General features: G+C 43.5%; 1 protein-coding gene across 1 annotated transcript; it reads right to left on the bottom strand.

Annotated features, from left to right (window-relative positions):
* Window positions 1-520: 520 nt before the first annotated feature.
* Window positions 521-25,025, bottom strand: DCLK3 (doublecortin like kinase 3). Its single transcript, XM_045555704.1, has 4 exons — window positions 23,311-25,025; window positions 6,411-6,543; window positions 3,575-3,742; window positions 521-1,112 (listed from the first exon to the last, which is right to left on the bottom strand). Exons 1-4 carry the CDS (start codon window positions 24,760-24,762, stop codon window positions 919-921), a joined length of 1,947 nt encoding a protein of 648 aa, XP_045411660.1. The 5' UTR covers window positions 24,763-25,025; the 3' UTR covers window positions 521-918.
* Window positions 25,026-26,022: the final 997 nt, after the last annotated feature.

Here is a 26,022-nt window from a genome sequence, read left to right as displayed (position 1 = left end):
ATACTCCCAGAATCATCTGAAAAGACCAACATTTTGGTACAGAAACCTGGAACATGTGTTCTGTGCCTTCTGTATGTATGTCCTGCAGGTAGGAATGTGCCTGAACTCTGAGCTCCTTCGAGTTACAGTGTAATCCATTTACTGCATTTCTGACATATTCATGCACTAAATGGCTCCCTTGTGACCTGAAAACATTAACACAGTCATAGCCCGAGTGCCTGACTTCATGTAGAAGTCACTCAGGCTCAGGGATAATTGGGTTGAAAAGTGATATAACTGGGTATTACAGGGGCAAGAATGATTCAATGATTTCTTCTTTCCATTTTTCAGATTGCACCAAATCTGATTTTCAGTAAAACTGAAATGCCTAAGACCAAGGTCAGCACATCCTAAATAAACAGATCTTGTCAATTCATCAAGTGTTCATCACAACTCCATTTTGTCAAATTGGCTTCAGGAGACATGTCTGAGTTCTCATCACCAGCATTAAGAAGTAATCAGAATACAGATCCACTTCTATTAGTCAGAGCAGGTTTTATTAACACAGGAAGACCACAGTGCACCTTATTAATCTCGCAGGGGGAGTTTAGACCCTGGTAAGCACCACTCCTGTGGTACAACATGAACATGATTACAAAGAGAAAGCAAAACACATCATTATTACCAAAATTCCTCACTGATGATAATTTTTACCCAAAAAAAAATGCATTAAAGGCTTCAAATATACAAATCTAAAAATATGTTACAACATTTAACATTAAAACTCAGTTTACTTTTGTAATAGGCTTTAAAATATACTGAGTGTCTCTCTCTCTCTGATTTTCCAATTATGTGAAGAAACTCCTTTAATTATTTTTCTCTCAAACTTTCTCTGTCCTGGAGCAGAACTGGGGGCTGAACAGATGCCTGATGTGGTAACTACAATGTCTCCTCTGCAATCCTCTTGTGCTGGCTCCGGAAGTGGCCCTCGCTGCTGGGGGACACTTCCTTTTGTAGGTTCACTGTGCTGGTCTTGCCACCTGTTTCGATCCAGGGATGCTGAAGAACTTGGTGGGCTGTATAGCGCTTTTTGGGGTCCACCACCAGCAACCGGCTCACCAGATCTTTGGCAGCTATTGAAATGAAAGAAGAAGGGGAAAATGTGATGAATGCAGGTGGTTCTGAATTTTTCTTCCCCATACATGAAATAGAACACAAACATCCACGTTAGTACTGTGGGTTGGCCACAAGGCTCTTGCATGTTTTAGAGGAGCACAGTCGAATAGAACAGGGGAGCATTCTGTATCTGCGTTACCTACCCCCTTGTGGCTACTGAGCATTTGAAACCTGGCTAGTGAGACTGAGGCACTAAACTTTTATTTACTTTGAATTAATTTACATTTAAATTTAAATAGCTATGTGTGGCCAGTAGCTACCAGGTGGAACAGCACAGCTCTAGAGGATGTCTGTTCATTTCTCTAGAATCATGAAGCCAGGCCCACCCCTGACATCCATGGCACCCACGGCAAGAGAACAAATGGAGGCCACATATCATATGTCTATACACTTCAAGGTTTTAAATGGAAAATAACAAGTTGTTAAATAAAATATGTTCAATCTTCCTAAATCAATAAATATTGACAATATTGAAAAACGAGTGTAAAGAAATCTAAGGAGTAAATAGTGCAAATTCAAAATTAATTACATTGTCTGCCCAAAACCATGACTGATTCCAGACAGCTGTGGTGACCACTGGTTTCTCCCTAGCTTGCTGGCTCTCCCAGCCTGGCTCATTGAGCCTGCTCTTCAATCACTCAAGAACTGTACAAGAAGAAAACATCTACTTTTTTTTTTTTTACCCTTATTGAGGGATGCCTCTTGCTCAAGATCAGCTGCTCACTCAACAATCACCTCCTCCCCTACACCCATGTCCAGCCACTTCTTAAGTATGGAAGCCACAGAGTTCTCCTACCCCATCCAATTCAAGCTGGGTAAATTCTGCCCAGAAAGTGCCCCAGCCCCACCCTGACCAGCATCACTCCTTCAGGGTCTCAAAGGACCCGAGACTGGAAGGCTAATTTGAGAATCCTCATGTACGAGTATGGACAACTGTATACCCTAGCCAACATGTCCAAGCTCTCTCTCCACCCTCCAAACAGCCACTCCTTGGCTACCCTTTGGCACAGTGGGGAGTCGCTGGAAAGAGGTCTCACAAACCTTGGAAATGGGCCTGAGCTATTTGAACAGGGAATTCAGGGGTCCCAATGAAGTGGCCTAGAAGAGGGCACCTGGACTCTAGGAGGCACATCACCTTGGCCCCATAGTCTCCATACTCTATGGGGAGAGGTAATGACCCTAGCAGAACCCTCTAAGGCCTGTGGGCCCATAAAGTTTTTCTTTCTTTCTTTCTTTCTTTTTTTTTTTTTTTTTTTTTTGAGCTAGGGTCTCTCTCTACAACCTAGGCTGGAGTACAGTGGCATCATCATAGCTCACTGCAACCTCAAACTCCTGAGCTGAAGAGGTCCTCCTGTCTCAGCCTCCTGAGTAGCTGAGCCTATAGGCATGTGCTACTATGCCCAGTTAATTTGTTTATTTTTTGTAGAGAAGGGGTCTTGCTATGTTGCCCAAGCTGGTCTCGAACTCCTGGCCTCAAGCAATCCTCCCACCTTGGCCTCCCAAAGTGTTGGAATTACAGTCGTGAACCACCACACCCAGCTTAAAATTTTCTTAAATGATTTTTTAGTCCTTCAGTTCCTCAGTTGCCACTGCCTTGATTAGCTTAAGACCCTGACTCTAGGTGTGGCAAGCCACCCACTCCCTACCTTATTTAAGAGGGGGAAAAAAATGAAGCTTTTTCCTTCCCTTGTCCCCTAATTCCAGGGAGGAGATAGATAGAAGCTGGGGATAGCTACTCTTAAATGGCATGTTTAGGGGAAGTTGTAAAAAAAGTTATCACTCCTGTTCTACTTTTTAAGCTAAGGACTCAAAGATCTCAAATCCCCAATTATTTAGTTCTCAGTTTTCCAAGGGCAGTGAGTAGTACAAACAAAACAGTAGAGACGTGGGGAGAGATTTCATTTGGAATCAAATGGAATTGAGGACCAAAAAGGAGGAGAATCATGTGTGCTTCTAGGTCACTAAAAAGTAACTGAGACCTTCACCTCAACCTTGCAGAGCTCATGTGCTTCAAGTATGCCCCTACAGGACCTCTGATTATGCATGTGTAAAATAAGCATTTTCAGTCTGTTCCATTCAGACACACTTCTGTATATAAGAAGGCCTTTCTCTTTCCAAATGAGAGTTATAATGTTGCTGATATTTTTCAATGCTGGGGTTCCTTAATTGCCTTAAGGAAAATCACTTGGTGACTACAACTGGTGGTTAGAATTTTTTATATTAAATCTCAAAGCAAGTCATGTTTTTGGAGTGCTGCACAAACCTTCATGAAGCTATTGAGGAAGTAAAGGATGAGGCATGACATGTTGACAGCCTAATTCTATGCCAGGCACTGGAGGGGTCCCCTGCATACCCTATTACACATCCAACCTGAAAAACCTGCCTCCTCCTCTTCATCATGGGGAACCCCAAATCTTACCATCGGAGATATTGTCCCAGTACGGGGGGAGGAACTCGAAGTGGCCCAGCTGGATGATGTTAAAGAGCTCGTCCTGGTCCCTCTCTGGGCTGCGGAAGGGAGGGAAGCCGCACAGTAGGATGTAGAGGATGACGCCCGCAGCCCACATGTCCACCTCCAGTCCGTAACCTGCACAAACAGAGGCAGAGATACAAGTGAGCCTGCAGCCAGGCAGCGTCAAATGTGATGAAATAAATGATGGAGTACTGTGGTTCTAAATAGATCTAAGTCACAGAGGACCTCAGCTCTCAGTAACCAAGAGCCACTTCCAAATTTGTGAGTGGCCTTTACTGGCAAACCACAGCTTGCCCTGTGGCCAACTCCTAAAAACGAGGGGTCTACACCAATGTTATTCAAAGTCTGGTCCGTGGACCACTGCCATTTTGTGATCTTTTATTACTGGTCTGTGATAAAAATAAGCACAGAAATTGAAAGCAAGCGTTTGGAAACTCTTATAGCAATTTGTCATGCCTGTGACACTCAAATGCATGATCAGTGGACACATCTCGTTGAATAGGGCACGGATCACTTCAGTGATTATCAAACACATGCAATGAGTTGCATGTGGGACGAGGTGTGTTCTAGTCACATGCAGCAGGACCATGTATAGGTCCGCACTGGATTGGAAATTTTAAAACCTGGCCCTTCGCCAGAGATAGTTTGAGAAGCCCTAGTCTACACCAGCAGTTTCTGTTTCCTATCTATTCATTGCCTTCTCTCTTATTTAAAAAATATCAATTACTAGCTTTTTAAATGATTATGATAAAACTGATGTTTACTTGCTGTATCCCCCCTGCATGCACACATGCACCTGCGTACACACACACACACACACACACACACATACACACAGAGACAAGCATACTTTTTTAAACAAAGTTAGGATCACATTGTATATATTTTATATCCTATTTAATGTAAAAAAAATTCCTCACAGACATGATTTCTAATAGTTGTCAGTATTCTCTTTACGTATTGAATCCCTGTGTTGTAATTTAAGTTTCTAATTTTTTAACAACTGTGAGGAATTTTCTGATGAACATCCCTGTATATTAAATATTTGTGAACATCGCTGATTATATTCTTAAAATAAATTTCTAGAAATGAAATGCACAAAATAATATGTGGTAAAAGTTTTTGATACGTATTACTCAATCATCCTCTCAAAAGTTCTAACAGCAATATATATATACATATATATATATTCAAACACTTTCCAACATTTGACATTTAGGAAAGGAATACATTTGGCAGCTTTAATTTGGAAGTTATTCATTATTAAGCCCCCAAGTAAGTTTGTCAAAACATAAATCAGCAGGAAAATATTAAAAGGATAAGTCAGTAATGACCCCTTCTGGCCAATGTTAATGGCCTTTTCTTAGTTCTCAACCCTCTTTCACTCTTGAGAGGGACTGATTTTGGCTGGGGCTCCTCATCCTCTTGAAATTGTCCCCTTGGCCTCTGTGACATTGCACTTTCCAGATCCTCCCTCTGAGCTGCCCCATCCTCTGCTGACCCTACCCCTTCCTTCTTTCATCCCCAAACTCTTGGCCTCCTTCAAGAATTTGTCCTGAGCTGCCCTTGCTGGCACCACTAAGGAGCTCATTACCTCGCCAGGTCAGCCACCAGCTCTGTTGTGCAGTCTCAAAATTACATGCTCAGCCCAGGGCTTCACCTCCTTGCCAACTGGACAACTGTATCTATCTTGATTATCTCTACAAAGTTCAAAAATTAACTCACCCCATCCTCCATCTCCCAAAAGAGCTTTCCTTTCCAACACCCTATTTAAGTTGGTGCTATCACCAATGTGTGCTTTCCCCAAGAGTTCATGTTGCCTATTTGCTTTCCTTCTTCTCTTATCCAGCTCCTCAATGCTTCCATTTAAATGTGTACAGTCCCTCTGAATTATGGTGGCCACACCAAGTCTGAAAACCTCTGCCCAGCCCTCCCATTTGTGGGGAATCTAGGCTCAACCTATCCAACCAACTTGTGCTTCTCTCTGGTTCACTGAGGCTAGTCTTCCCAATGTTTCTACCACCCGACCTCATGCATGATCTCATATGTTCTCATCTCCTGGATGCATCTGCTCCCAGGAAACTATCCCTCCCTTCCTCCCAACCACCAACCCTACATCCCAAAGCTTCCCCATCTTACCTAGGGTGGATAAACTGATTTCTCCTGGAGTGTCACAGCAGTCAAATATTCATATACATTAAGCCATAAAATAATTATTATTTCCTTTCTATATACTTTACAGAATGTGTCACTAAAACAGCTCATTGTATCCTGACACAATACACAAATAGGTAATAAATATTCATGGATTTTGAAATGGGATCCCCTTTAAATGCAAGATTGGTGAAGGAATTTTTAAACCAATTACCATAAGGACTGCTTCAACCTTCTCCCATCAGAGGTTGCCTTGGGTCAGTGGCATAAAGGGCCTTGCTTGCTTGAGTTCTTCACTCAATTCTCTACCATCTTTCACCTCACTGTCCTGCCCACATACACACACAAAGACAGACAGATACACACACACACACACACACATACACACACACACACACACGCATGCCAATTTGTCTTCTGTAACAAGGACAGCCCTGTTGAGGAAACAGCTCTCATGCTTTGGTCAAGGAAGCCTGCTTCAAATATTTTCATTAAAGTCCAAGCCCAAGCCTTAGTGCCAACTCTCTGAAATTTCTCACTGTTCCATGTTGAAAAGTATTAAATATTAAAAATAAAACATTTGATAGTAAGTGAGCTAAAATCCCACAGAGCAATGTGTAACACTTACCCTTCTCAGAAAGAATTTCGGGAGCTACGTAAGTCGGAGTACCACATACGGTAAATATAGGTCTCACCACATGCTTTGCAAGTCCAAAATCAGCCAATTTCAAAGTGGTAGATTTGTCCTCATTTCGCTGCACCTGTAAGAGACAAAAATCCCCAAAACCACAAAAACTGTAATGAGAACAAAGAAGGAATACTAATGAGACAGCAAGCACGCAAGGTCAAGATAAGCAAACAATAAACCTATATGAGCTTATAATTTAGCCCAATGCTGACAAATCCAACTTTACTTCAGTGACAAGTGCTCACATCTGCAACTAAAGAACGAATGAGGCCGGGCGTGGTGGCTCACGCCTGTAATCCTAGCACTCTGAGAGGCCGAGATGGGCGGATCACTGGAGCTCAGGAGTTCGAGACCAGCCTGAGCAAGAGCGAGACCCAGTCTCTACTAAAAATAGAAAGAAATTATCTGGCCAACTAAAAATATATATAGAAAAAATTAGCCGGGCATGGTGGCGCATGCCTGTAGTCCCAGCTACTCGGGAGGCTGAGGCAGTAGGATCACTTAAGCCCAGGAGTTTGAGGTTGCTGTGAGCTAGGCTGATGCCACGGCACTCACTCTAGCCCGGGCAACAAAGTGAGACTCTGTCTCAAAAAAAAAAAAAAAAAAAAACGAATGAGTTAGATTTACTGTGTCCAATATGGTAGCACCATATTGTCAAAAGTGGCTACTTAAATGTATAAATTAAAATTAAACTAAAAATTCAGTTTCTCAGCTGCACTAGGCACATTTCAAGTGCTCAATGGTTGCCCGTAGCTCATGGACACCATATTAGACAACACAGAGAACATTTCCATCATTGCAGAATGTTCAGTTGGACAACATTGAGTTAGAACAAGGATAAACGATAGTTTGAGCACAGACTAGCTTTAATGAGAACTAGAAAATGCCTGTGAGTAGTGCAAAATCTGGGCAGAGTGAAAAAAGAAAGGAAAAAAACTGGAAATTAAAATGAAGACGTAGACTAATAAGCAGGAGAGCGGTATTAAATATAGGTCCTACTTGGGAGGGATGGGGGATTAAGAATTAACAGGCCAGGGCCGGGCGCGGTGGCTCACGCCTATAATCCTAGCACTCTGGGAGGCCGAGGTGGGCGGATTGTTTGAGCTCAGGAGTTTGAGACCAGCGTGAGCAAGAGCGAGACCCCGTCTCTACTAAAAAGAGAAAGAAATTATATGGACAGCTAAAAATATGTATAGAAAAATTAGCCAGGCATGGTGGCGCATGCCTGTAATCCCAGCTACTCGGGAGGCTGAGGCAGGAGGATCGCCTGAGCCCAGGAGTTTGAGGTTGCTGTGAGCGAGGCTGACACCATGGCACTCTAGCCTGGGCAACAGAGTGAGGCTCTGTCTCAAAAAAAAAAAAAAAAGAATTAAACAGGCCAGGAGTGTTTGAATAATTTTAACTCCAAGACTGCTGCTGAATCGGCTTGGACAAATTTCTTTACTCATCTGAGACTCTGTTTCCTCATTTGTTAAACAACAGGAGTGGATGAAGGGGTGATAATTTCCAGCACATAGGCTTATGTCAAGAGTTCCATTCAATGTTTGTAATCTATCTAGCAAAATGTTAGCCCTAGGGCGACCAGCAATCCCAGTTTGCCTCGGACTTCCACCAGGTTTTAGAGAAGGGTAGAATTAGTCATTTTTTAAACGAGAGAAAAGATGCAGCTATCCTCACTCTGAATGGATACAGAGACTTAACTCTTCCCTCCTTGTCCCCATCAAAACTTATCCCACCAGAGTCTCACTCCTTCAAACAAGTCCAGGTGACTGGCTTTCTAATGTCTGGTAAACCAATTCTCACTGTCAAGTTAGTATGTCCTGTCCTCCTGTACCCTCAAGATATTTGCATATAAGGTGATGATTGTTAGGAAAAGTTGGGTTTTAAACTAAAAGAAATGAATCTCAAGAGGTAGGCAAGCACAGCAAGCAGTTAGGTCACTATGCAAGAAATAATAAAACTAAAGGTATGTTATATTTCACAGGAAAAAAGAATTAAACAAGCAAACAATGAAGGGGCAAACCCAGCATATCTTACAGCAAGTAAAAGATGCATTGGTATCCCATGCCATAGAAGCAGTTTTCCACTTTGGGGAGAGGTTAAATAATCAGGCACAATTCAAACTCTGGCCTCCTTCAATACTAGCTAGCACACAAACAAATAAGATCTAAGAACAACTGTTCAGTACCTCATCATAGACACTGATTGCTCAGACTAAAGGTGAACTAAGCAGTTAATTAGGACATTACTTGAAAAGTTACTTGGACAAACCTGGACAATCTTTTCCAAGTAAGAGACTCACTGGTGCCACCACAGCTAGAGGAGAATTTATCAGTTTGACTGCAGGTACACACCATCATACCTCTGCTGGAACTGGACGAAGGTTCCCAGCGCTGCAGCGTGTGGGGGCAGGCAGCAACGGGGGAACTCTGCTTCTCCTTGTGCCCCATCAAAGCCGAGAATGGCAGGGGGAATAACCATCCTCCCAGTCTCTCCAGGCCAGAATAAGTTCTCCACACCTGCTTTGGTTCCTGCCAGTGAGCTTACATCTCTATAAGCAGCATGTATCCTAATTACTGAGCCTGAATCACCACCAGACAACCTAATCAATGTCTCCATAATTAACCTAACCAAATGGAAAGCCATAAATTTAAAACTAAAACAAAATTCTGTTTGATATGGGTGCAGAGACAGACATAGCCCAAATGGGGACCACAGGGGTAATTATCAGAATAATTTAGGCTAGAAAATCTAGTTTGGAAGGGAAGGAAGACAAAATAGTGTGGTGCCTAGAATTACCAGATGGATTATCTACATTAATCACATTTGCTGGGTAATTTCTGAGAAAAATATGTCCCTCACAAATATGTGTAAATATTCCCAACCAAAATGATCAGCATCAAAAACATGTGGCCGATTTAATACACCAAAGTAAGATGTATATTCCTATTGCAAAACAACTGAAACATTCCCTTCCTCATGGAAACCCCCAATTCCAAAACTTGGCTCCACTGAGGCAGTAGCAGATTAAATGTTTTGGAAACTCAGGCTTTTACTTTGAAATTTTATTATGCTACGTGTCCACATACTGATGGATATATTTTCAAAATGGCAAATCTGTTTTTAAATTATTTTATGGGCTGTCTAAAAATATATTATGCCTCCTCTTGTCTCTTCATGGTTCAGCTTTTCTCTGAGTCTCTTGTTGAGTTAACAACAATCACACAAGCATAACCCAGGGGTAGTTAAGGTCAGTGGTATCATTTGTCCCTTCCAGAAAGTGGCTCCAAACTGCTCAGGGTTTTTAATTCTTCTGTCTCCAGCTTCTGTTGTCAGGAGTTATTTAATATTTTTCAGTGTTATCACTTATTTCACCTACATAAGCAGCTTAATTACATTTAAGGACATACACTGCATGAGTTTTTGGTTTATTTTTTTCAACAGGCACCTCACATTTTTGGCTTTAGAATAGTTCCTACCTCTCTTAATCTTTGAAATTAAATGATTGATGTTCTCCTGGATTGATTCTTCCTCCTAGAATCTGTGGGACTTCTGAGACCATCAAATTCAAACCTCAACCCAAACAGAAAACTTGTCTAAAACATCTTCCTACCAGACTGTCATTCATGCCTGAATGAAATCGCAAAATGAAAGACTCCACAACTTCATGCAGTAGTCCATCCCATTTATGGCCAGCTTAACTTGAGAAGAGATCCACCCCTATGTTCATTCGGAATTCCACCCCCACCCCTGTTTTCTAAATCTGCCCTCTGGAGTGTCCCTGAATAAGGACACATCCCCCCAAGAGATGGGAAACAAGCACAAAAATTCCCAGCTTGCTTTCTGGCTTCTGCAAGTTAGCATCTGGGATGGTTAACTGTAAGTAGCTTGAGTGGATTAAGGAATACCTAGAGCTGGCAAAGCGACATTGGGGGTGTGGGGTGAGGGTGTTTCCAGAGTAGACTGGCATGTGAGTCTCAGCGGACCAAGCAGAGAGGATCTGCCTTCAGTGTGAGCGGGCAGCATCCAACTGGCTGGGGCCCAAACAGAACAATAACAGAGAACAAGCAAACTGCTCGCCTGCGCATGCGCGCTCTCTCTCTTCCCCCCCACCCCCCCACCACCCCCTTCCTGGAACTGGGATATATTCTTCTCATCCTTGGCCATTAGAACTCCAGGTTCTCTGGCCTTTGGATTCCCGGAATTATACTAGTGGCCCCCCGGGTTCTCAGGCCTTCAGACTTGGGCTGAGCCACGCTACTGGTATCTAAGGGTCTCCAGCTTGCAGACAGTTGTGGGACTTCTCAGACTCCATAATCATGTCAGCCAATTCCTCTAATAAATCCCCTCTCATATATTAATATCTCTATAAATATATCTCCTATTGGTTCTGTCTCTCTGGAGAATCCTGACCGATACAGCATCTGAGGATCCTCCATCTCACTAACCCTGACCTGGACTCCTGACCATCACCCTCTCACTCCTCCCTACTCTAAGTGCAGCCCCCGGACCAGCGCCATCAGCATCATGTGGGAGCTTGTTAGACATCTCAGCAGCCCGAGATCCACAGAACCAGACTCTGCATTTCTACAAGATCCCAGAGTGATATGTGTGCACAGTAAAGTTCTGGACGGTCTCCATGTCATCAATGCCTCTTCTGACAAACAATGACCAGAACTAGACACCACATACCAGGTGTGATTTGATGAGAGCAGTGGACCTCAGGACTGTCAGCTGACTGGGCACTGGGTAGCCATCAAGGCAGCCAAAGAACCCATTAAATGGTCCACGTCAATGTCCCAAACTCAGAAAGCCTTCCCAGGCCTGCCCAGGTTGCACTGGGAGCCCCACCTCTAGCCCCGCTGCACAACGTCTCACCTGCCCTCACCCTACGTCTCTATCTTCCAGTCTATCTAAACTTGTTGTTCTGGGTCATATTCCTGCTGGGGCTCAGTTTTCCTCTGTTCTCTAACTTACAAGGTGATAAGAGATTACTTTACACAGCACTGTAACGACTTATCTGTCTGCACCCATCACCCCCTTCTCCAGCCACACCAAAGTGTTCTGCTTTGAATCCAGGTGATCTATATTATTTATGTCAGCATCCAGATGACATGTGGATAATCTCAAAGCTTTCAAAAGGAATTTTTCCTTATTTTTTCTGAACAATTAGCCTCTATTCTTTCCTTCAATGATGCCTCAATTTAAACGTGATCTTGCAATTTTCACCACTAAACAGAAGATGGCAGCAGAGTACAGACGAAACAATGAGTGGCTCCCTTAAGAAAAATTAAGACACAGGTAAAGCTTATTTATCTTTGCTAAATTCTTTTTTGAGACAGGGTCTTGAGCTGTTGCCCAGACTGCAGTGCAGTGGCAATATCACAGCTCACTGCAACCTCAAACTCCTGAGCTCAAGTGATGCTCCTTTCTCAGCCTCCCAAGTAGCTGGCAAAGGTACAGACACCAAAGGTACATTTCAAGTGCTCATGTGGCTAGCGGCTACCATATTGTCCAGTGCACATACAGGATATTTCTATCATTACAGAAGATTCTATTGGACAATGCTGGCACAGTGGCAGGGGTTGGTATTTTAAACAGGTGGTCAAGGAAGTACTCATGAGGAAGTAACATTTGAAAGAAAGGTGAGCCATATTTAGAAGCGAGGAGTGAGTTTTCAGGGGAAGGAAACAGCAAGTTTCCCTGCAACTGCACTGAAACTTCCCTTCTCCATCAGAAAAATGGGGCCACAACTGACCCAGCTGCATGTCAGAAACATCAGTCATTCCCCCCACCCCCCTAGTCCTCTCTTTCATCATCCACCACATTTAATCTATTCGCAAATCTTGTTTTTACCATTATAACGACCACTTCTCCCCATCTCTACTGCAACCCCCAAGACCAAGTCACCATCATCTTTTGCTGGGACCACGGCAGCAGGCTCCTCACTCCTTACCCTCTCCCTCCCCTCACATAAAGCCTAACATGTGGGACTTCTGGAAGAAGATGAAATGGAACCTGTGGATTTCATGTTACCACAATTAGACAACCGGACCTTAGACCTTGGAAACTTGTTCAGGAGATTTACTGAGCTGCTTCTTCAACTTAAGGGCATTTTGAAAATGCCCTTAAAGAGTTTTTTAAAAACTTAATCTTAGACCCTCAAATGGCTCACAAGATTATGCTCTCTTAGAGAGGTGATAACACACATGAACACAGGCATTGAGAGGACTGTAGGAAATTGCTATTATTTTCCTTTACTAAATGGCCTGACCTTCAGGCTCCTTGGGGAAATGAAGTCACAGTTTTAGAGGATATTCACCAAGTTTGATAAATATGAATCATGCTTCACAGTTGCCCTTGTTGTTGATAATTTACTGCAGATGGTAATTTATCAGACATCTATCCTTTTAGGTGGCTATTTCTGTTAATGTACGCCCCGGCCATCAAGACAAAATGGACTCCCGGTGGCTAACTGAGGTGTTCCAAGTTAGAACAGAGCCAGGCTGCCTGGCTAGATGAGGGAGTGGTCACATACTCTGTGTTCTCAAAAAGATGTTGTAAAAGTATCACAAGACCTCCTTTCTACAATCCAGCCAAACCAGTCCCTATTGTCAAGGGAAGGAGAAACTACGCCCAGAAATCCTCCTCCTCCTACACCACCACCACCAGCTATTTGAAAGAAACATCTGATAAAGACTTCTGATTTGGGAATTTAAAACCAACCAATCAGAGCTCACTTGCCCAGGCCAATCAGGGCTCAGCTGTACCAACCAATCAGAACTCAGCAACTCAGCTGCACTGACCAATCAGAACTGAGTTTCAATCCTTCATTTGCATAAACAGACATTCGGAACCTGGGCAGGACCCTGACATAAAACTTGAACTGTCTCTTTGTTCTTTGGAATTTACATTCCTTTTACACCAAAGGCTGCCTCCCCCTGGTTTGCAAACTGTTCACTAGAATAAAGTCTCTTTCCTCCAAATTCCTTTTTGGAGGACTTTTGTTCACATTCTAAACGAAATTAACAGAAAAAAATGTTCAACCATCAAGATGACCCAATACGTAGAATTTTGAAGACTAAGAAATTCCTGAAAACTCTCTGCCTATGTAGGCAAACTCTGGACAATATGTAGGTTCACTGAGTGTACAGATACTATTATTGTCCTAGAAATTGCTGAAATGGATACTGGAAGCCACTCTCACTGATATAAACCTAAAGTCATAACTGCAATGTCTTGACAAGAATACACCCTGCGGTTTTCAAGAGTTCTATCTCTTACAGAACAGTATTCTCACTAACTTGATCAAAATCGGCTGATGATCTAAAGGCCTGTATCACTGTACCTTTTCTTTAGCAATTTCATGTCATTGTTAAATCTACATTTCTTCATTTTATTAAGTATAACTTAACATTTGCTCCATAGTTCTTATCAATGTTTTAAAATTAATGTGACTGATGTATAAATGCATTCATGAATACTTGGACCATTAATGAGGAGTCATGGACACCTCAGTCTTAGAAGCTAAGGAGTAAAGAGGTTGAAATTAGAGCTGGTATAAGAGAAGTCTTGCTGATCAGGAAGAATAATGCATTACAGAATCACTGATTCACACACTATAATCAGTGAGTCCTCGTTTATCAAAGTAGAAGTGGAAGAAGAACTTAGGGAAATCACATCAACAAAATGAACAGGTTTATTGTACAGGGGGAATGGGCAGGGAGTGTGTCTGGCTACTTTTTATCCTTCTAGATTTTCCTTGCCACCCTTGGGGACAACAGTCACTGCCCTGTCCTACTCATATTCAATAGTTAAATATCTAAACAAGTCTGTCTCTTCCTAGAACCAACACAAGGCCAGAAAGAGGGTACAACCTCTGTCCTTGACCAAGCTATTACTAGTCCCCACAGCCCCCACCACCATCTCTCCTGGATTCCAAGGGTCCCTTCTCCACACACTCCAGAGCTATAGCACCTGAGCTGGAGGCAGTTGGGGAACTGGGAAAATGAGCTCCCTCTGTGCAAGGTGAGGTACAACAGCCTGCCCACCCATCTCATTCCTTTCAACCCTGTTTCTAGAGAAGGAACCTATCTTTTTCTTCCCCTTATTGTGGGAGAGATTTTCTCAAATGACCCTGCTCATATCTGACATCTCAGTCTCTTCTCCCACCCTGCTTAACCAGCTTTCTTTGCTGGGATGTGATCGCTCGGCCATTGGCTATAAATAACCTGGCCTGTGCCCTTCCCACTCTGTGTGAGCTGGTCTGATCATCATCACTTCTCCAGCTCCTGGTTGCTTCCTCCCTCCTTCCCCAGGGCCCAGCCAACAACCCCTCCAAGGGAGCACCTACTGGCAGAAAAAGCAATTAACGCTGATATTTCTGCAAGCTGAAAATTCTTGTAATTAAAACTTCTTTTGCAAGATCTCAGGAGTCTAAATAATCTTAAAGGAAGAAAAGCACTAGAATCTTATCAGGAAATGTGATCAGTAGTCATAGATGAACTCAGTAATACAGGCCTAAAATTTTACTCTAGGGACCAATTATCAGACATAAATATTTCTGTTGATTAAAACAATATGATAAGCTTGCCATATTCATTAAGGGGCTTTTAGCACATTCAGAAAGTCTCTGAAAGTAGCAACAGTTACAACCAGCTGTGTAATCAAGTTAGTTCTAACATAATCACTTTCCTAAGCTTAGCAAAGACAGGTCTGAATAGAGACAGTAGCCATCCATTCAAGGAAGAAACAATTAGTTTAACAATACAAAGCTCAAAACAAGTGCAAAACACTAAATTAAAGGCAACTGAATAGCATTAATTGATGGACAGTAGTCATATTTATTAATATTAAATCTTAGAAGATGAAACAAATTTGCAATATAATTATATCAGCAAGTTTAGAGATGATATCTTTCTAAACCCAGACAATGAGTTAATTGTCAGATCCAACATTATCTCTATCTCTATCTGAAAAATCAAAAAGCATTGACATTAGATAGCATTTAGACTTCTGACATAACAGTATGTTGAACTTTATTCACCTACAGAAAGGACAAACATGTTTTATACATGTGACAAACCTATTAATATTTTGATAAATTCAAGCTGACAAATTATCCACAGGAGGGCAAATATATCAGGCTGTTTCCCAAAAGATGGCTCAAATATGTAGCTTTCTAGAGTTTCTGAAGAAAGCATAACACCACAAAGAAAGTTTTTTATTTGAAAAAAAATGGCCTTTCTTCAAAATCAGAAAAGAGAAAAAGGTCTACATATCAATTAGAAACAAAACCAATAAACAACGACTCATGTATTTATTTATATTTTTGCCTCAACATCTCCATGTGAACAACTCATGTATTTAGACTGAAAAATTATAGCTACTCTGTAGTTTCTCCCTCTCCCTCTCTCTCCCTCTCTCTCTCTCTCTCTCTCTCTCTCTCTCTCTCTCTCTCTCTCTCTCTCTCTCTCACACACACACACACACACACACTTCATTGCCCCAAAGCACTAAAAGTACATTATGTACTGACATTTAAATCCATGAAAAATTACCAAATGATTTTTCAGAGCCAATTAGCTCTGAATATAAACATATTCCTTGCAGTTTTCCACTTCCTCAACAAACTTCTCTATGCAATCTAAAACAGTGCTAACTCTCCATTTCAAAAATCGCTGAGATGGAAGTCCCTTCACACAAGTGAGCCTCATCAGACTGGTCCTAGGACCTTGCTAGAAAATGCAAGCTAAGCTAACTGTCTCCAAAAGGAAACAATCCTATAGGGTAAATGATCTCATTCCACATATTTGAGAACTTGTATAACGGTTATAATGTTTTAGTAGGCACATGCCTGAAATGTTCAGCTCACGGGACCTACCCAGGCCTCTAATCAGAATCTCTCCTCCTCAGACAACTCGGTGAAAACAGCAGAGCTATCAAAGAACACTGTTTCTGTTGCAATTCCAAAGTGTCCATAACAAAGAGTGTGCGGCACATCACACATGGAAACCACTCGGGCTCAGACTCAAAAAGTGAGCAAAGAAATGACAAGGACACCCAACTAATGCAAAAATGAAATTTTCCAAAGAGAGAATTATGCGATGATAATGCAGATCACTCAGGCAACCAGTCAAATTGTTTCTGCAATTTTATGAATTTTGGCAAAAACAAGGTTGCAGATAATTAGTGGTCCACATAGACCTCATTTCCCCAGATAGTTAGCTTGACTCATTCAGTGTCTCACCCTGTTTGTGGGAGCAGTTTGCAGACAGGTGAATGCACTGAGATTATGTGTCCAGGCAGGGTCTACAACCACGGAAATTAAAGGAAACAAGCTAAATCCCTGCCCTCCACACCTGAAAAAATATGGCTTATTGAGATCATTGTCTCCATTCACTATTGCTATATTGGCAGCAGTCTGGCTTTGAATGCTTACTCACGATATCCACCTTGATATTAGGGGTATTTTTAATGCCATAATAGTATGATAGCTGCCACCAATGGAATGTTTGCTATTTCCCTGGCAGCAAGCTATAGTCTTTATGCATCCATCCAATTAATATTTATTAAATGTCTACCATGTGATAGAACTATTCTAGGTTTCAGGGTACAGTCTGAATAAAACAAAGTCCCTGCTGTCATGAAACTTTCAGTAAGAGGAAAAGGAAGATAGAAAAGTAAATATATTAATAGAATGTATCACACTGTGATTGGAGCTACAAAGAAGGTGGGGTGAAGACATCACAGGGTGCCAGTATGAGGCATGTTGTCCTGACAAAAACCATGAGACGGGCAACACACTTGTAGTCAAACAAATTGGTTTTACTGACTCACTACAACAAGGAAGAACACATAGCTTTGGGATCTGGACAGCAAAGTAAGAGGGTGTTTAAAGGACTTATTATAAGATTGGGAATGTGTCAGGTGATTTGGGGAAGGGTTCAAGAAAGCAAGGTTTTTCTCTGGACTGGATAGTGTCAGCACATGGGGGTAATTCTAAGATTGGGTATCTTAACAATCCTTATGTGAAGGTGGGAAGAATGGAGCAAGGCAGTGATTCATAGTGGCCAAATGGTGGATATGTGGCCATATTCGTGGTTTGAACAATATTCTTATTTTTATTTGCATTTGGACATTATTATAAAGGAGTTTTGCTTTTGCCTTGCTCTATCATGATCACAGAGTGGCCTTATCTGATGTTGGTGATCTGTGACATTGTTTATGCTCAACAGGAGAATGCCGTGGCTGAGATAAGAATGCCAGGCCAGCTCCCAGCTGTCAGAAGCTGCTCTTCTCTTTCCTATGCTCAATCTGCCCTCGACCTTCCAAGATAAGTGATATTACCATTTCTCTTTTATAAATGAGGAAACTAAGGCACAGAGAAGTGAAGGACTAGGGAAAGCAACTAAGAAAGCCAGGATTCAAACCCAGGTTATCTGACTCAGGAGCCAGCCTCTTAGGCAGACACTCCACACAGTCTCCTGTAGCCCTGTGCCTTTTGAATTCCTGGGCAAAGTGTTATCTTCAAAAGGACCACAAGGGTGTCTCGGTGGGAGAGTGTGGATGGTGGGAGCAAAGCCTAGAGGAGAAGCTGGACCAGTAGTCGCCCCAGTACCTAGGCCGGAGGATGTGCAAATGCCCAAGAAATTAAGTCCACATGGTCCTTATCAAGGCAGAAGTATTTTTCTCCTAGGGATGAGGAAACATTTTCCATTTTATTTAAATAGGAAGGTTTATCTTCCAGTAATTTAATCAAAACCGATTTATGGCCAACTAGTGACATAGCTTGCAGGACTGCCTCAGCATAAAAGTAGGACATTGCATAAAGGAGAGGGGAGGAGAGATACAACTCAGGTGTGGATCACAGCAAGAGGTGACAGAGCCTGCCAGGGGCCTCATGGAGGAAAGTCGCAAAGCAGAGAAGATAAAGAAGAGAAGATATCAGCAAGGATCAAATCCAAAGAGGCTCAGAGACATGCGAAAAGGTATGGTGGGGGTTCCCCTCTCCCCCACCACATGCCTTCGGTGACCAGCAGGCCACCAAGTTTCCCTTTTCCACCCTCCACAAACCCAGGCATACTGGCAAACATGGAATAGGGGAAGAACTTGTATGATCCAGGAGCTTGGACAGTCTGTGGGGGGCTCCACTCCTAGGAGAGTGACGTGAGAGACCAGAGAACCAGTTTTGTCCCTTTCAGATGCTTCCTTCCCTGCCCCTCCCCTATCCACTCAATGGGCAAAGCAGTTTCAGCCAAGATTTTGGCTAGCAGCTGCCTGCCCCAGCAGGTGCATGCCGCAGACTGAGGTTCCCATGGAGGGTAGGACCCACACCTTTCCCCTCTGGGTCCTGCAGTGGTCACAGGGGGCCCAATTTGGAAGCTCTGTGCCTACTGGCATTTCATGTGGTAGCACACCAGCAGGTCAGACAAGCAGGCCAGACCCAGTGCCCCCCAGACCCGAGCGGGTTGCTGGGGGACACAAGAGGGTGGTCTAGGAGCTGGACGCAGGAGGCAAGGAAGCCCATGTGGACAGAACAGAAAGGAGAGTGCCATGGAGTTCCCAGAGGTGGCATTCTGGGAGAGTACCCCATACCCACAGAGGACCCCCATATTGGATTAGGGTGTGTCATCTGGAGAGGAAGAACTCAGCCCTGATATCCATAGCAACCAAACTCTGTGCACTCAGGCATGTGGGCTGACTGGGAGTGGCCCCTCCCCCCACCCCTTACAACAGGGTGAGCAGTTTGAATAAGAATTTAGTGAGCAGCCGCTTCTCTCCAGCGGGCATGTAATCCAGGCTGAGGTCCCACAGAGAGTGGGACCTGCGCCTCTTCCCTTGAGGACTGGTAGTGGACAAGGGGTGCCCAAACTAGGAGCACCCTATCTACCAGCATTGCACAAAGATGCACACTACTGGGTCAAACACACAGCCCAGGAGGAGGTTTGGGAGCTGGACTCAAGTGGCAAGGGAGCCCATGTGGACAGAACTGATGGGAGGGTGCAGTGAAGGTCAGAGACATGTTGATCTGGGAAAGCACCCACCCCTCCCTACAGGCAAACTGCCCTGCTGGATTAGGATGGGAAGATGCCAGCCCAATGCCATAGCAACCAAGAGTTTAGGCCCCTCCTCTGCAGATAGCCCACCCAGTCTAGAGAGCCTGGCCTGACATTCCGCCCAGTGGTTCCCCCTGGTGGCCAGAAAAGCAACCTCTGGGCTCATCCAAGGGTTTGCGAAGCCTTACAGGTTCGTGCAACCTAACCACAATCTGCCTTGCTCCTCCACCTTTGCTGTGGTGGAGATTAAGCAACCCCCTGGGACCTACAGGGTCCCTTGTAAAGCTTGGCACACTTAAGTGCGCCACCTGGGAGACCAGAGCCTACCATGGACACAAAAGAACACCTTGACAGTTGGCTCTTTCACGCAAGCACCAACCACTACTAACAGGGAGAACAACTCTACAGCTCATCACAGCGTCTATCAACTCAATCAAGCAGGGCATGACTGATCTGTACTCACAAGCACCACCTGCCATCTCAGAGATTAAGCTACGGGATGCAATACAATTCATACTGCTGAGAACAAGTGAAGACAGCAGGATAGAGGCAACCTGAAAGGGTCACCAAACCTGCTTGAACACTCCATAAGCAACTCAGGACCAGCACACTTCTCCCTAGCATGGTCAGGGATTGATCTTCAGGGACCTGGGGACAGGCACACAGGCCAAACCCAGTACCCTCAGGACTCAATCATGTTGCCAGATGAGAAGGAATCAGCAAAAGAACTCCAGAAGCACGAAAAATCAGAGGGAAAGGACACCCCCAAAAGGGAACACCAGCTTTCTAGCAATGGATACAAACCAAAATGAAAATATTAAAATGATAGATAAAGAATTCCAAACATAAATTGTAAGGAAGCTCAATGAAATCCAGGTGAAAATGGAAAATTAACTCAAAGAAATCAGAAAAACAATTCAGGATATTAATGAAAAATTCACCAAACAAACTGACATATTAAAGAAAAACCAAATGGAACTTCTGGAAATGAAAAATTCATTTAAAGAAATACAAAACACAGTGGAAAGTTTTAAGAATAGGCTAGACCAGACAGAAGAAAGAATCTCAGAGCTTGAAGACAACTCTTTTGTATTAAATCAGTCAGTTAAAAATAATGAACAGAGAATTAAGAGGAAAAAACAAAGCCTATGAGAAATTTGGGATTGTGTAAAATGCCCAAATATAAGAATCATAGGCATCCCAGAGGGAGAAGAAGAAAATGCACAAAGGCTGGGAAACCTATTTGAGGGAATAATTGATGAAAACTTCCCTGGTCTTGCTAGAGATTTAGACAGCCAGGTACAAGAAACTCAACAAACACCTGGGAGATTCATTGCAAAGAGTCAATCACCAAGTCACATAGTCATCAAACTGGCCAAAGTCAATATGAAAGAGGAACTCCTGTGAACTGCAAGGCAAAAAGACCAAGTAATTTACAAAGGAAAACCCATCAGGCTAACTGCAGACTTTTCAACTGAGACCTTACAAGCCAGAAGGGACTGGAACCCCATCTTCAGTCTTCTTAAACAGAACAACTGCCAGCCTAGAATTTTATATCCTGCAAAACTAAGTTTTATAAATGAAGGAGAAATAAAGACATTTCCAGACAACCAAACACTGAGGGAATTTGTCAAGATCAAACCTGCCCTGCAGGAAATACTCAGTACTGCATTATACATGGATCAGCACAGTGGTCACCCTTCAGTGTAAAACTACCCAAAAGCTACAGCTCAGAGCTCAAAGAAATAGCGTAAGAGGTAAAACCAAATAATAAGGTACTAACCAACAGGATAAACAGAACAGCATCCCACATATCAATGCCATCTATAAATGTAAATGGTTTGAATTCCCCACTCGAGACACATAGGCTGGCTGAATGGATAAAAAAATACAAGTCAAGTATCTGCTGTCTTCGGGAAACACATCTAACCCACAAGGACACTTACAGACTCAAGGTCAAGGAATGGAAAAATATATTTCATGCAAATGAAAACCAAAAGAAAGCAGGTGCAACCTTCTTGTATCAGATAAGATTGACTTTAACTCAACAATAGTAAAGAAAGACAGACGGCCATTATATAATGGTAAAGGGAGAAATTCAACAAGAAGACATAACAATTCTAAATATTTATGCATCTAACACAGGCATACCCAGATTCATAAGGCAATCCCTACTAGATCTAAGTAGAGAGATAAACAGAAACATTGTATTCTAATTGCCAGGGACTTCAACACCCCACTGACAGAACTGGACAGATCATCCAAGCAGAAAATAAATAAAGAAACACTGGACCTAAATGAGACTATAAAACAATTGGTCCTAACAGATATCTATACATTTTATCCAAAAACCACTGAATATACATTCTACTCATCAGCACATGGAACATTCTCCAAGATTGATCATATTTTAGGACACAAAACATGGCTCAACAATTCAAAAAAATTGAAGTCATACCACATATCTTCTCAGACCATGGTAGAATAAAACTAGAAATCAATTCCAAGAGAAATACCCAATGCTACACAAAGTCATGGAAATTGAACAACCTGCTGCTAAATGATTATAGGATCAATGATGAAATTAAAAGATTCCTTGAACTAAATGACAAAGAGGACAAAAACTATCAAAATCTATGGGATACAACAAAAGCAGTTCTAAGGGCAAAATTCATAGCTTTAAATGCCTACAACAAAAAGACAGAAAGATTACACAAATTAACAATCTAATGACATGTCTCAAGGAACTAGGAAAGGAAAAGCCAGCAGAAGAAAAGAAATAACTAAGATCAGAGCAGAACTAAACAAAATTGAAAACAATAAAATTAAACAGAAGATCAAGAAAACAAAGAATTGGTTCTTTGAAAAGATAAACAAAATTGGTAGAACTATTGCTAGATTAACCAGGAATAGAAGAGAAAGAACTCAAATAAGCTCAATTAGAAATGAAAAAGGAGATATCACAACTGATACCACAGAAATACAAAATATCATCTGTGATTATTATGAAAATCTCTATGCACACAAACTCAAAACATGTAGAAGAAATAGACAAATTCTGGAAACACACAACCTCCCAAGACTCAGGAAGAAACAGCACTCCTGCACAGACCAATAATGAGCAATGACATTGAAGCAGTAATAAAAAAAACTTCCAACAAAAAAAGCCCCAGACTAGATGTATTCACAGCCAAATTTTACCAGATCTACAAAGAAGAGTTGGTACCCATTCTGCAGAAATTATTCCATAGCATCAAGAAGGAGGGAATCCTTCCCAACTCATTTTATGAAGCCAGTATCACCTTGATACCAAAGCCAAGAAAGGACACAACAAAAAAGAAAATTACAGAGCAATAAGCCTAAGTGAAGTATCTGAAGAATGGAAAAACAAGCATCATGTGTACTCACTATTAAATTGGAACCAACTGATGAGCACACGTGCATATAGGGCAGTAAAACTCAATGGAAAGCAACGAGGTGGTGGGGGATGGGTGAAAACCTACCTAATGGGTACAATGAGCACTATCTGGGTGACGGGCACACTTATAACCCTGACTCAAGCATTATAAAAGCAATCCATATAACCAAAAACATTTGTACCCCTGTAATAATTTGAAATTTTAAAAACCATTTATGAACTATAATGAAAGTTTTAAATACTGGAATAAGGATGTTAATATAATGTTCTAGTATGTAAAGGCGACAGTATGAAGCGATTAATATTTATTTTATCCAATATTTTTAAAACAGCCTCTTCCATAGCATCAAAAATCACGGCTTACCAAAAGGTTTTCTGGCTTGAGGTCCCGGTGGACGATGCTCTTGTCGTGCATGTGGACAAGAGCCTTACATAAGTCCATGATCATGAGCGCAGCGTCGGGCTCCGGGAACTTCACACTTTCTATGATGGCATCAAAAAGGTCCCCGCCCGACACGTACTCGAGGATCAGGTAGGTCTCCGTTTCCGTTTCGTAGACTTCGTGCAGCTTCACGATGTTAGGGTGACAGAGGCTCCGGATAATCAGGATCTCACTGTCAACCATGTCCTCCTTGCCCTTGAGCCGGGCCTTGTCGATGATCTTCATGGCGTAGGCCTGCCTGGTGGCGCGGTGCCTGCACTCCTTCACCACCGCGAAGTTGCCGTCGCCGAGCACCCGGCCGGTCTCGTAGTGCTTCTGCACGTCGGCCGCCAGGACGCCCGCGGGCCGCGGCTTCCGGCCGCCCAGCCGCTCCGGCCGGCTCTCTTCCGGTCTGGCCTTGGGCTCCCTTTCTGCCCTCGCAGGCTGCTCATCTCTGAGGGCCGTCTTTCTCACCGCTGGCGCCCCCGGCTTTTTCTCCTTCTCTGCCTCCTTCTCCTCCCCCGGGGTCCTGGGGAGCCTCTCGGCATCAGCCTGGCGCTCTCTCAGGAGCCAGCCACCATGCTTGCTCCTGCAAGCGTGCCTCGTGTCTTTCTTCCCTTCCCGCGGCCCCTCCTCTGTGACTGCTAGAACTTCCCCGAGGTCCCTCTTGGCCTTGGCTGTCCCCTGGGGATGGCTTTCCTGACCCTGCGGGTCTCTGTCCTCTTTCTTGTCCGTGCTCTTGCTGGATCTTCTCAGTTCTTGAGTGGGGTTCCTGGGGCTGCTCCTGTGGCTGTCACCCTTCCACCCTTCCTCCTCGCCCACAAGGTTTGCCTCGGAAGACCTCCTGCAGCTTCGCGTCCTCACCAGCTTCTCCACGTCGTACCTGGGGCACTTCCCCATGTCCAGCTCACTGGTCCCCAGGGAGAGCCTCTCCCTCTGCAGGCTCTGCTGGAGCTCCCTCTCTCTCTTGCATTTCTCACATCTGATAATTTCACCAGAGGTTTTTTCAATCTCCACCCCCAGGTGCTTCTCTCCCTTTGCATGCCTCTCCTCCAGAGTGGCTTCCCCGGACGGCTTGTTACCGGCTTCAGGCTCCTGTTTCCCCCTCGCCCTCTTCATCTGCGCCCTTGCCCTGTCCTCCAGCACCAGCTCCACGGGGGTCTTTCCCTGGTGCCTGATGACCATCTTGCACCCTGCAGCCTCACTGCAGCTCTTGGCAGTCTCAGACTCCCCACAGTGGTGGTCCCCTTTTGGAGCCTTGCTATAAAGCCTGCTCCTCAGCCGTGGAGAAGGGACGCGGCTGTGCTGGGTCAATGTCAGCCCACGGGTTTTGTTGGGGTATAGTTCTTCTATGGCCACCTGAATGCTCTTCAGTGTCAACGGTTCTTTGCCCATGGCTATGAAAGCATCCCCTTCTCTGAAGAAATCAGAAACACTCCTGATTTCCTTGCCCTTGAGGTTAAACAGTTTCCTCACACGATCATTTTTCCATCTGGGAAAGCCCAGGGCTTCTGAGATGTCCGCTATGAGCTGCTCGAACGTCTGCACCGACCGCCTGTTGAGAAGCAGGGTGATCTTACGGAGGGGCTGCCCCCCTAGCTTCACCACAGTCACGACCCTGGGCTTCAGCGGGCTATTCTCTGCATGGGCCGAGTGATGGTCATTCTGAGGGCTAAACAAGGGCACGACGGGGCCACGCAGCCCCAGGAATGGTTTCTCTAGATTCCCTCCGCCAGCAGGCAACCAGGAGCCTTGCAGCTTCCTCTCTGTGATTCTTGAGCTTAAATACTTTAGAGAATGGTCACATAGGCCTCGATGTCCTGCAACAGCAAAAGGACAACAGAGTATTAGTCAAGATAGATTCAGAGAGCTCTTGGCCTTCACCAAAACTTTACTAAAGATGACTGATTCTACCATTACAGTTTATAAGTGTGGTCTCTGAAGGTCTGTTTGAAATGATGGAGCCTTTATATTGATATTTTAGGTTTAATCCCTATTCTCCTCTATGAGACACCAGGAGTACAGAACAGTCAGCATTGGGCCTGCAGTGACTCCTCTAGGCCTCACAGGGACCCCAGGATGGGCCACACCTCAGACGCCTCCTCAAGGTGGGGCCACACTCTGTGAACACGACTCTAGCCCCCCAAAGTGAAATGACCTTCAAGGATCTCTAACTGTGACAGAAGGTGCAAGGTTTTCTGCCCAGGAAACTCCAACAAGACACAGGAACATTCTGGAACTTTATAAAACCCAAATCTTACCCATCTCTTTGCCAAAAACAGTTTCTTCAGCTTGACTTTCAACTCACTTGAGGTGAGGCAGTATACTAAGAGGTTATGATCACAGGGTTTGAGACAGATCTGGATTTTAATCCTGACATGACCACTGACTGTTTATGTGAACTTGGGCAAATTATTTGCATTTCAGGCTTTTCATCTATAAAGTAGGGATGATACATCCCCCGCCCAGGGTTTTTATGAAGAATAAATAAGAAAATGATTACGATTCACTTAACAGAGTGCTTGACACATAGTAAAGGTACAGTAATTGCCAGTTATTAATACTATCCTGCGATCTTAATATCTATTTTGAATTATAATTTCATTTTATCAGTAGCATAATCTATTGATAAAGTGGAAGTCTACATTGCACAGC

This window comes from Lemur catta, chromosome 1, assembly GCF_020740605.2.
Source record: "Lemur catta isolate mLemCat1 chromosome 1, mLemCat1.pri, whole genome shotgun sequence".
Taxonomy (NCBI): Eukaryota; Metazoa; Chordata; class Mammalia; order Primates; family Lemuridae; genus Lemur; species Lemur catta.
The sequence above is the reverse complement of the archived record's forward strand: the minus strand, read 5'-3'. Positions and strand labels throughout refer to the sequence as shown.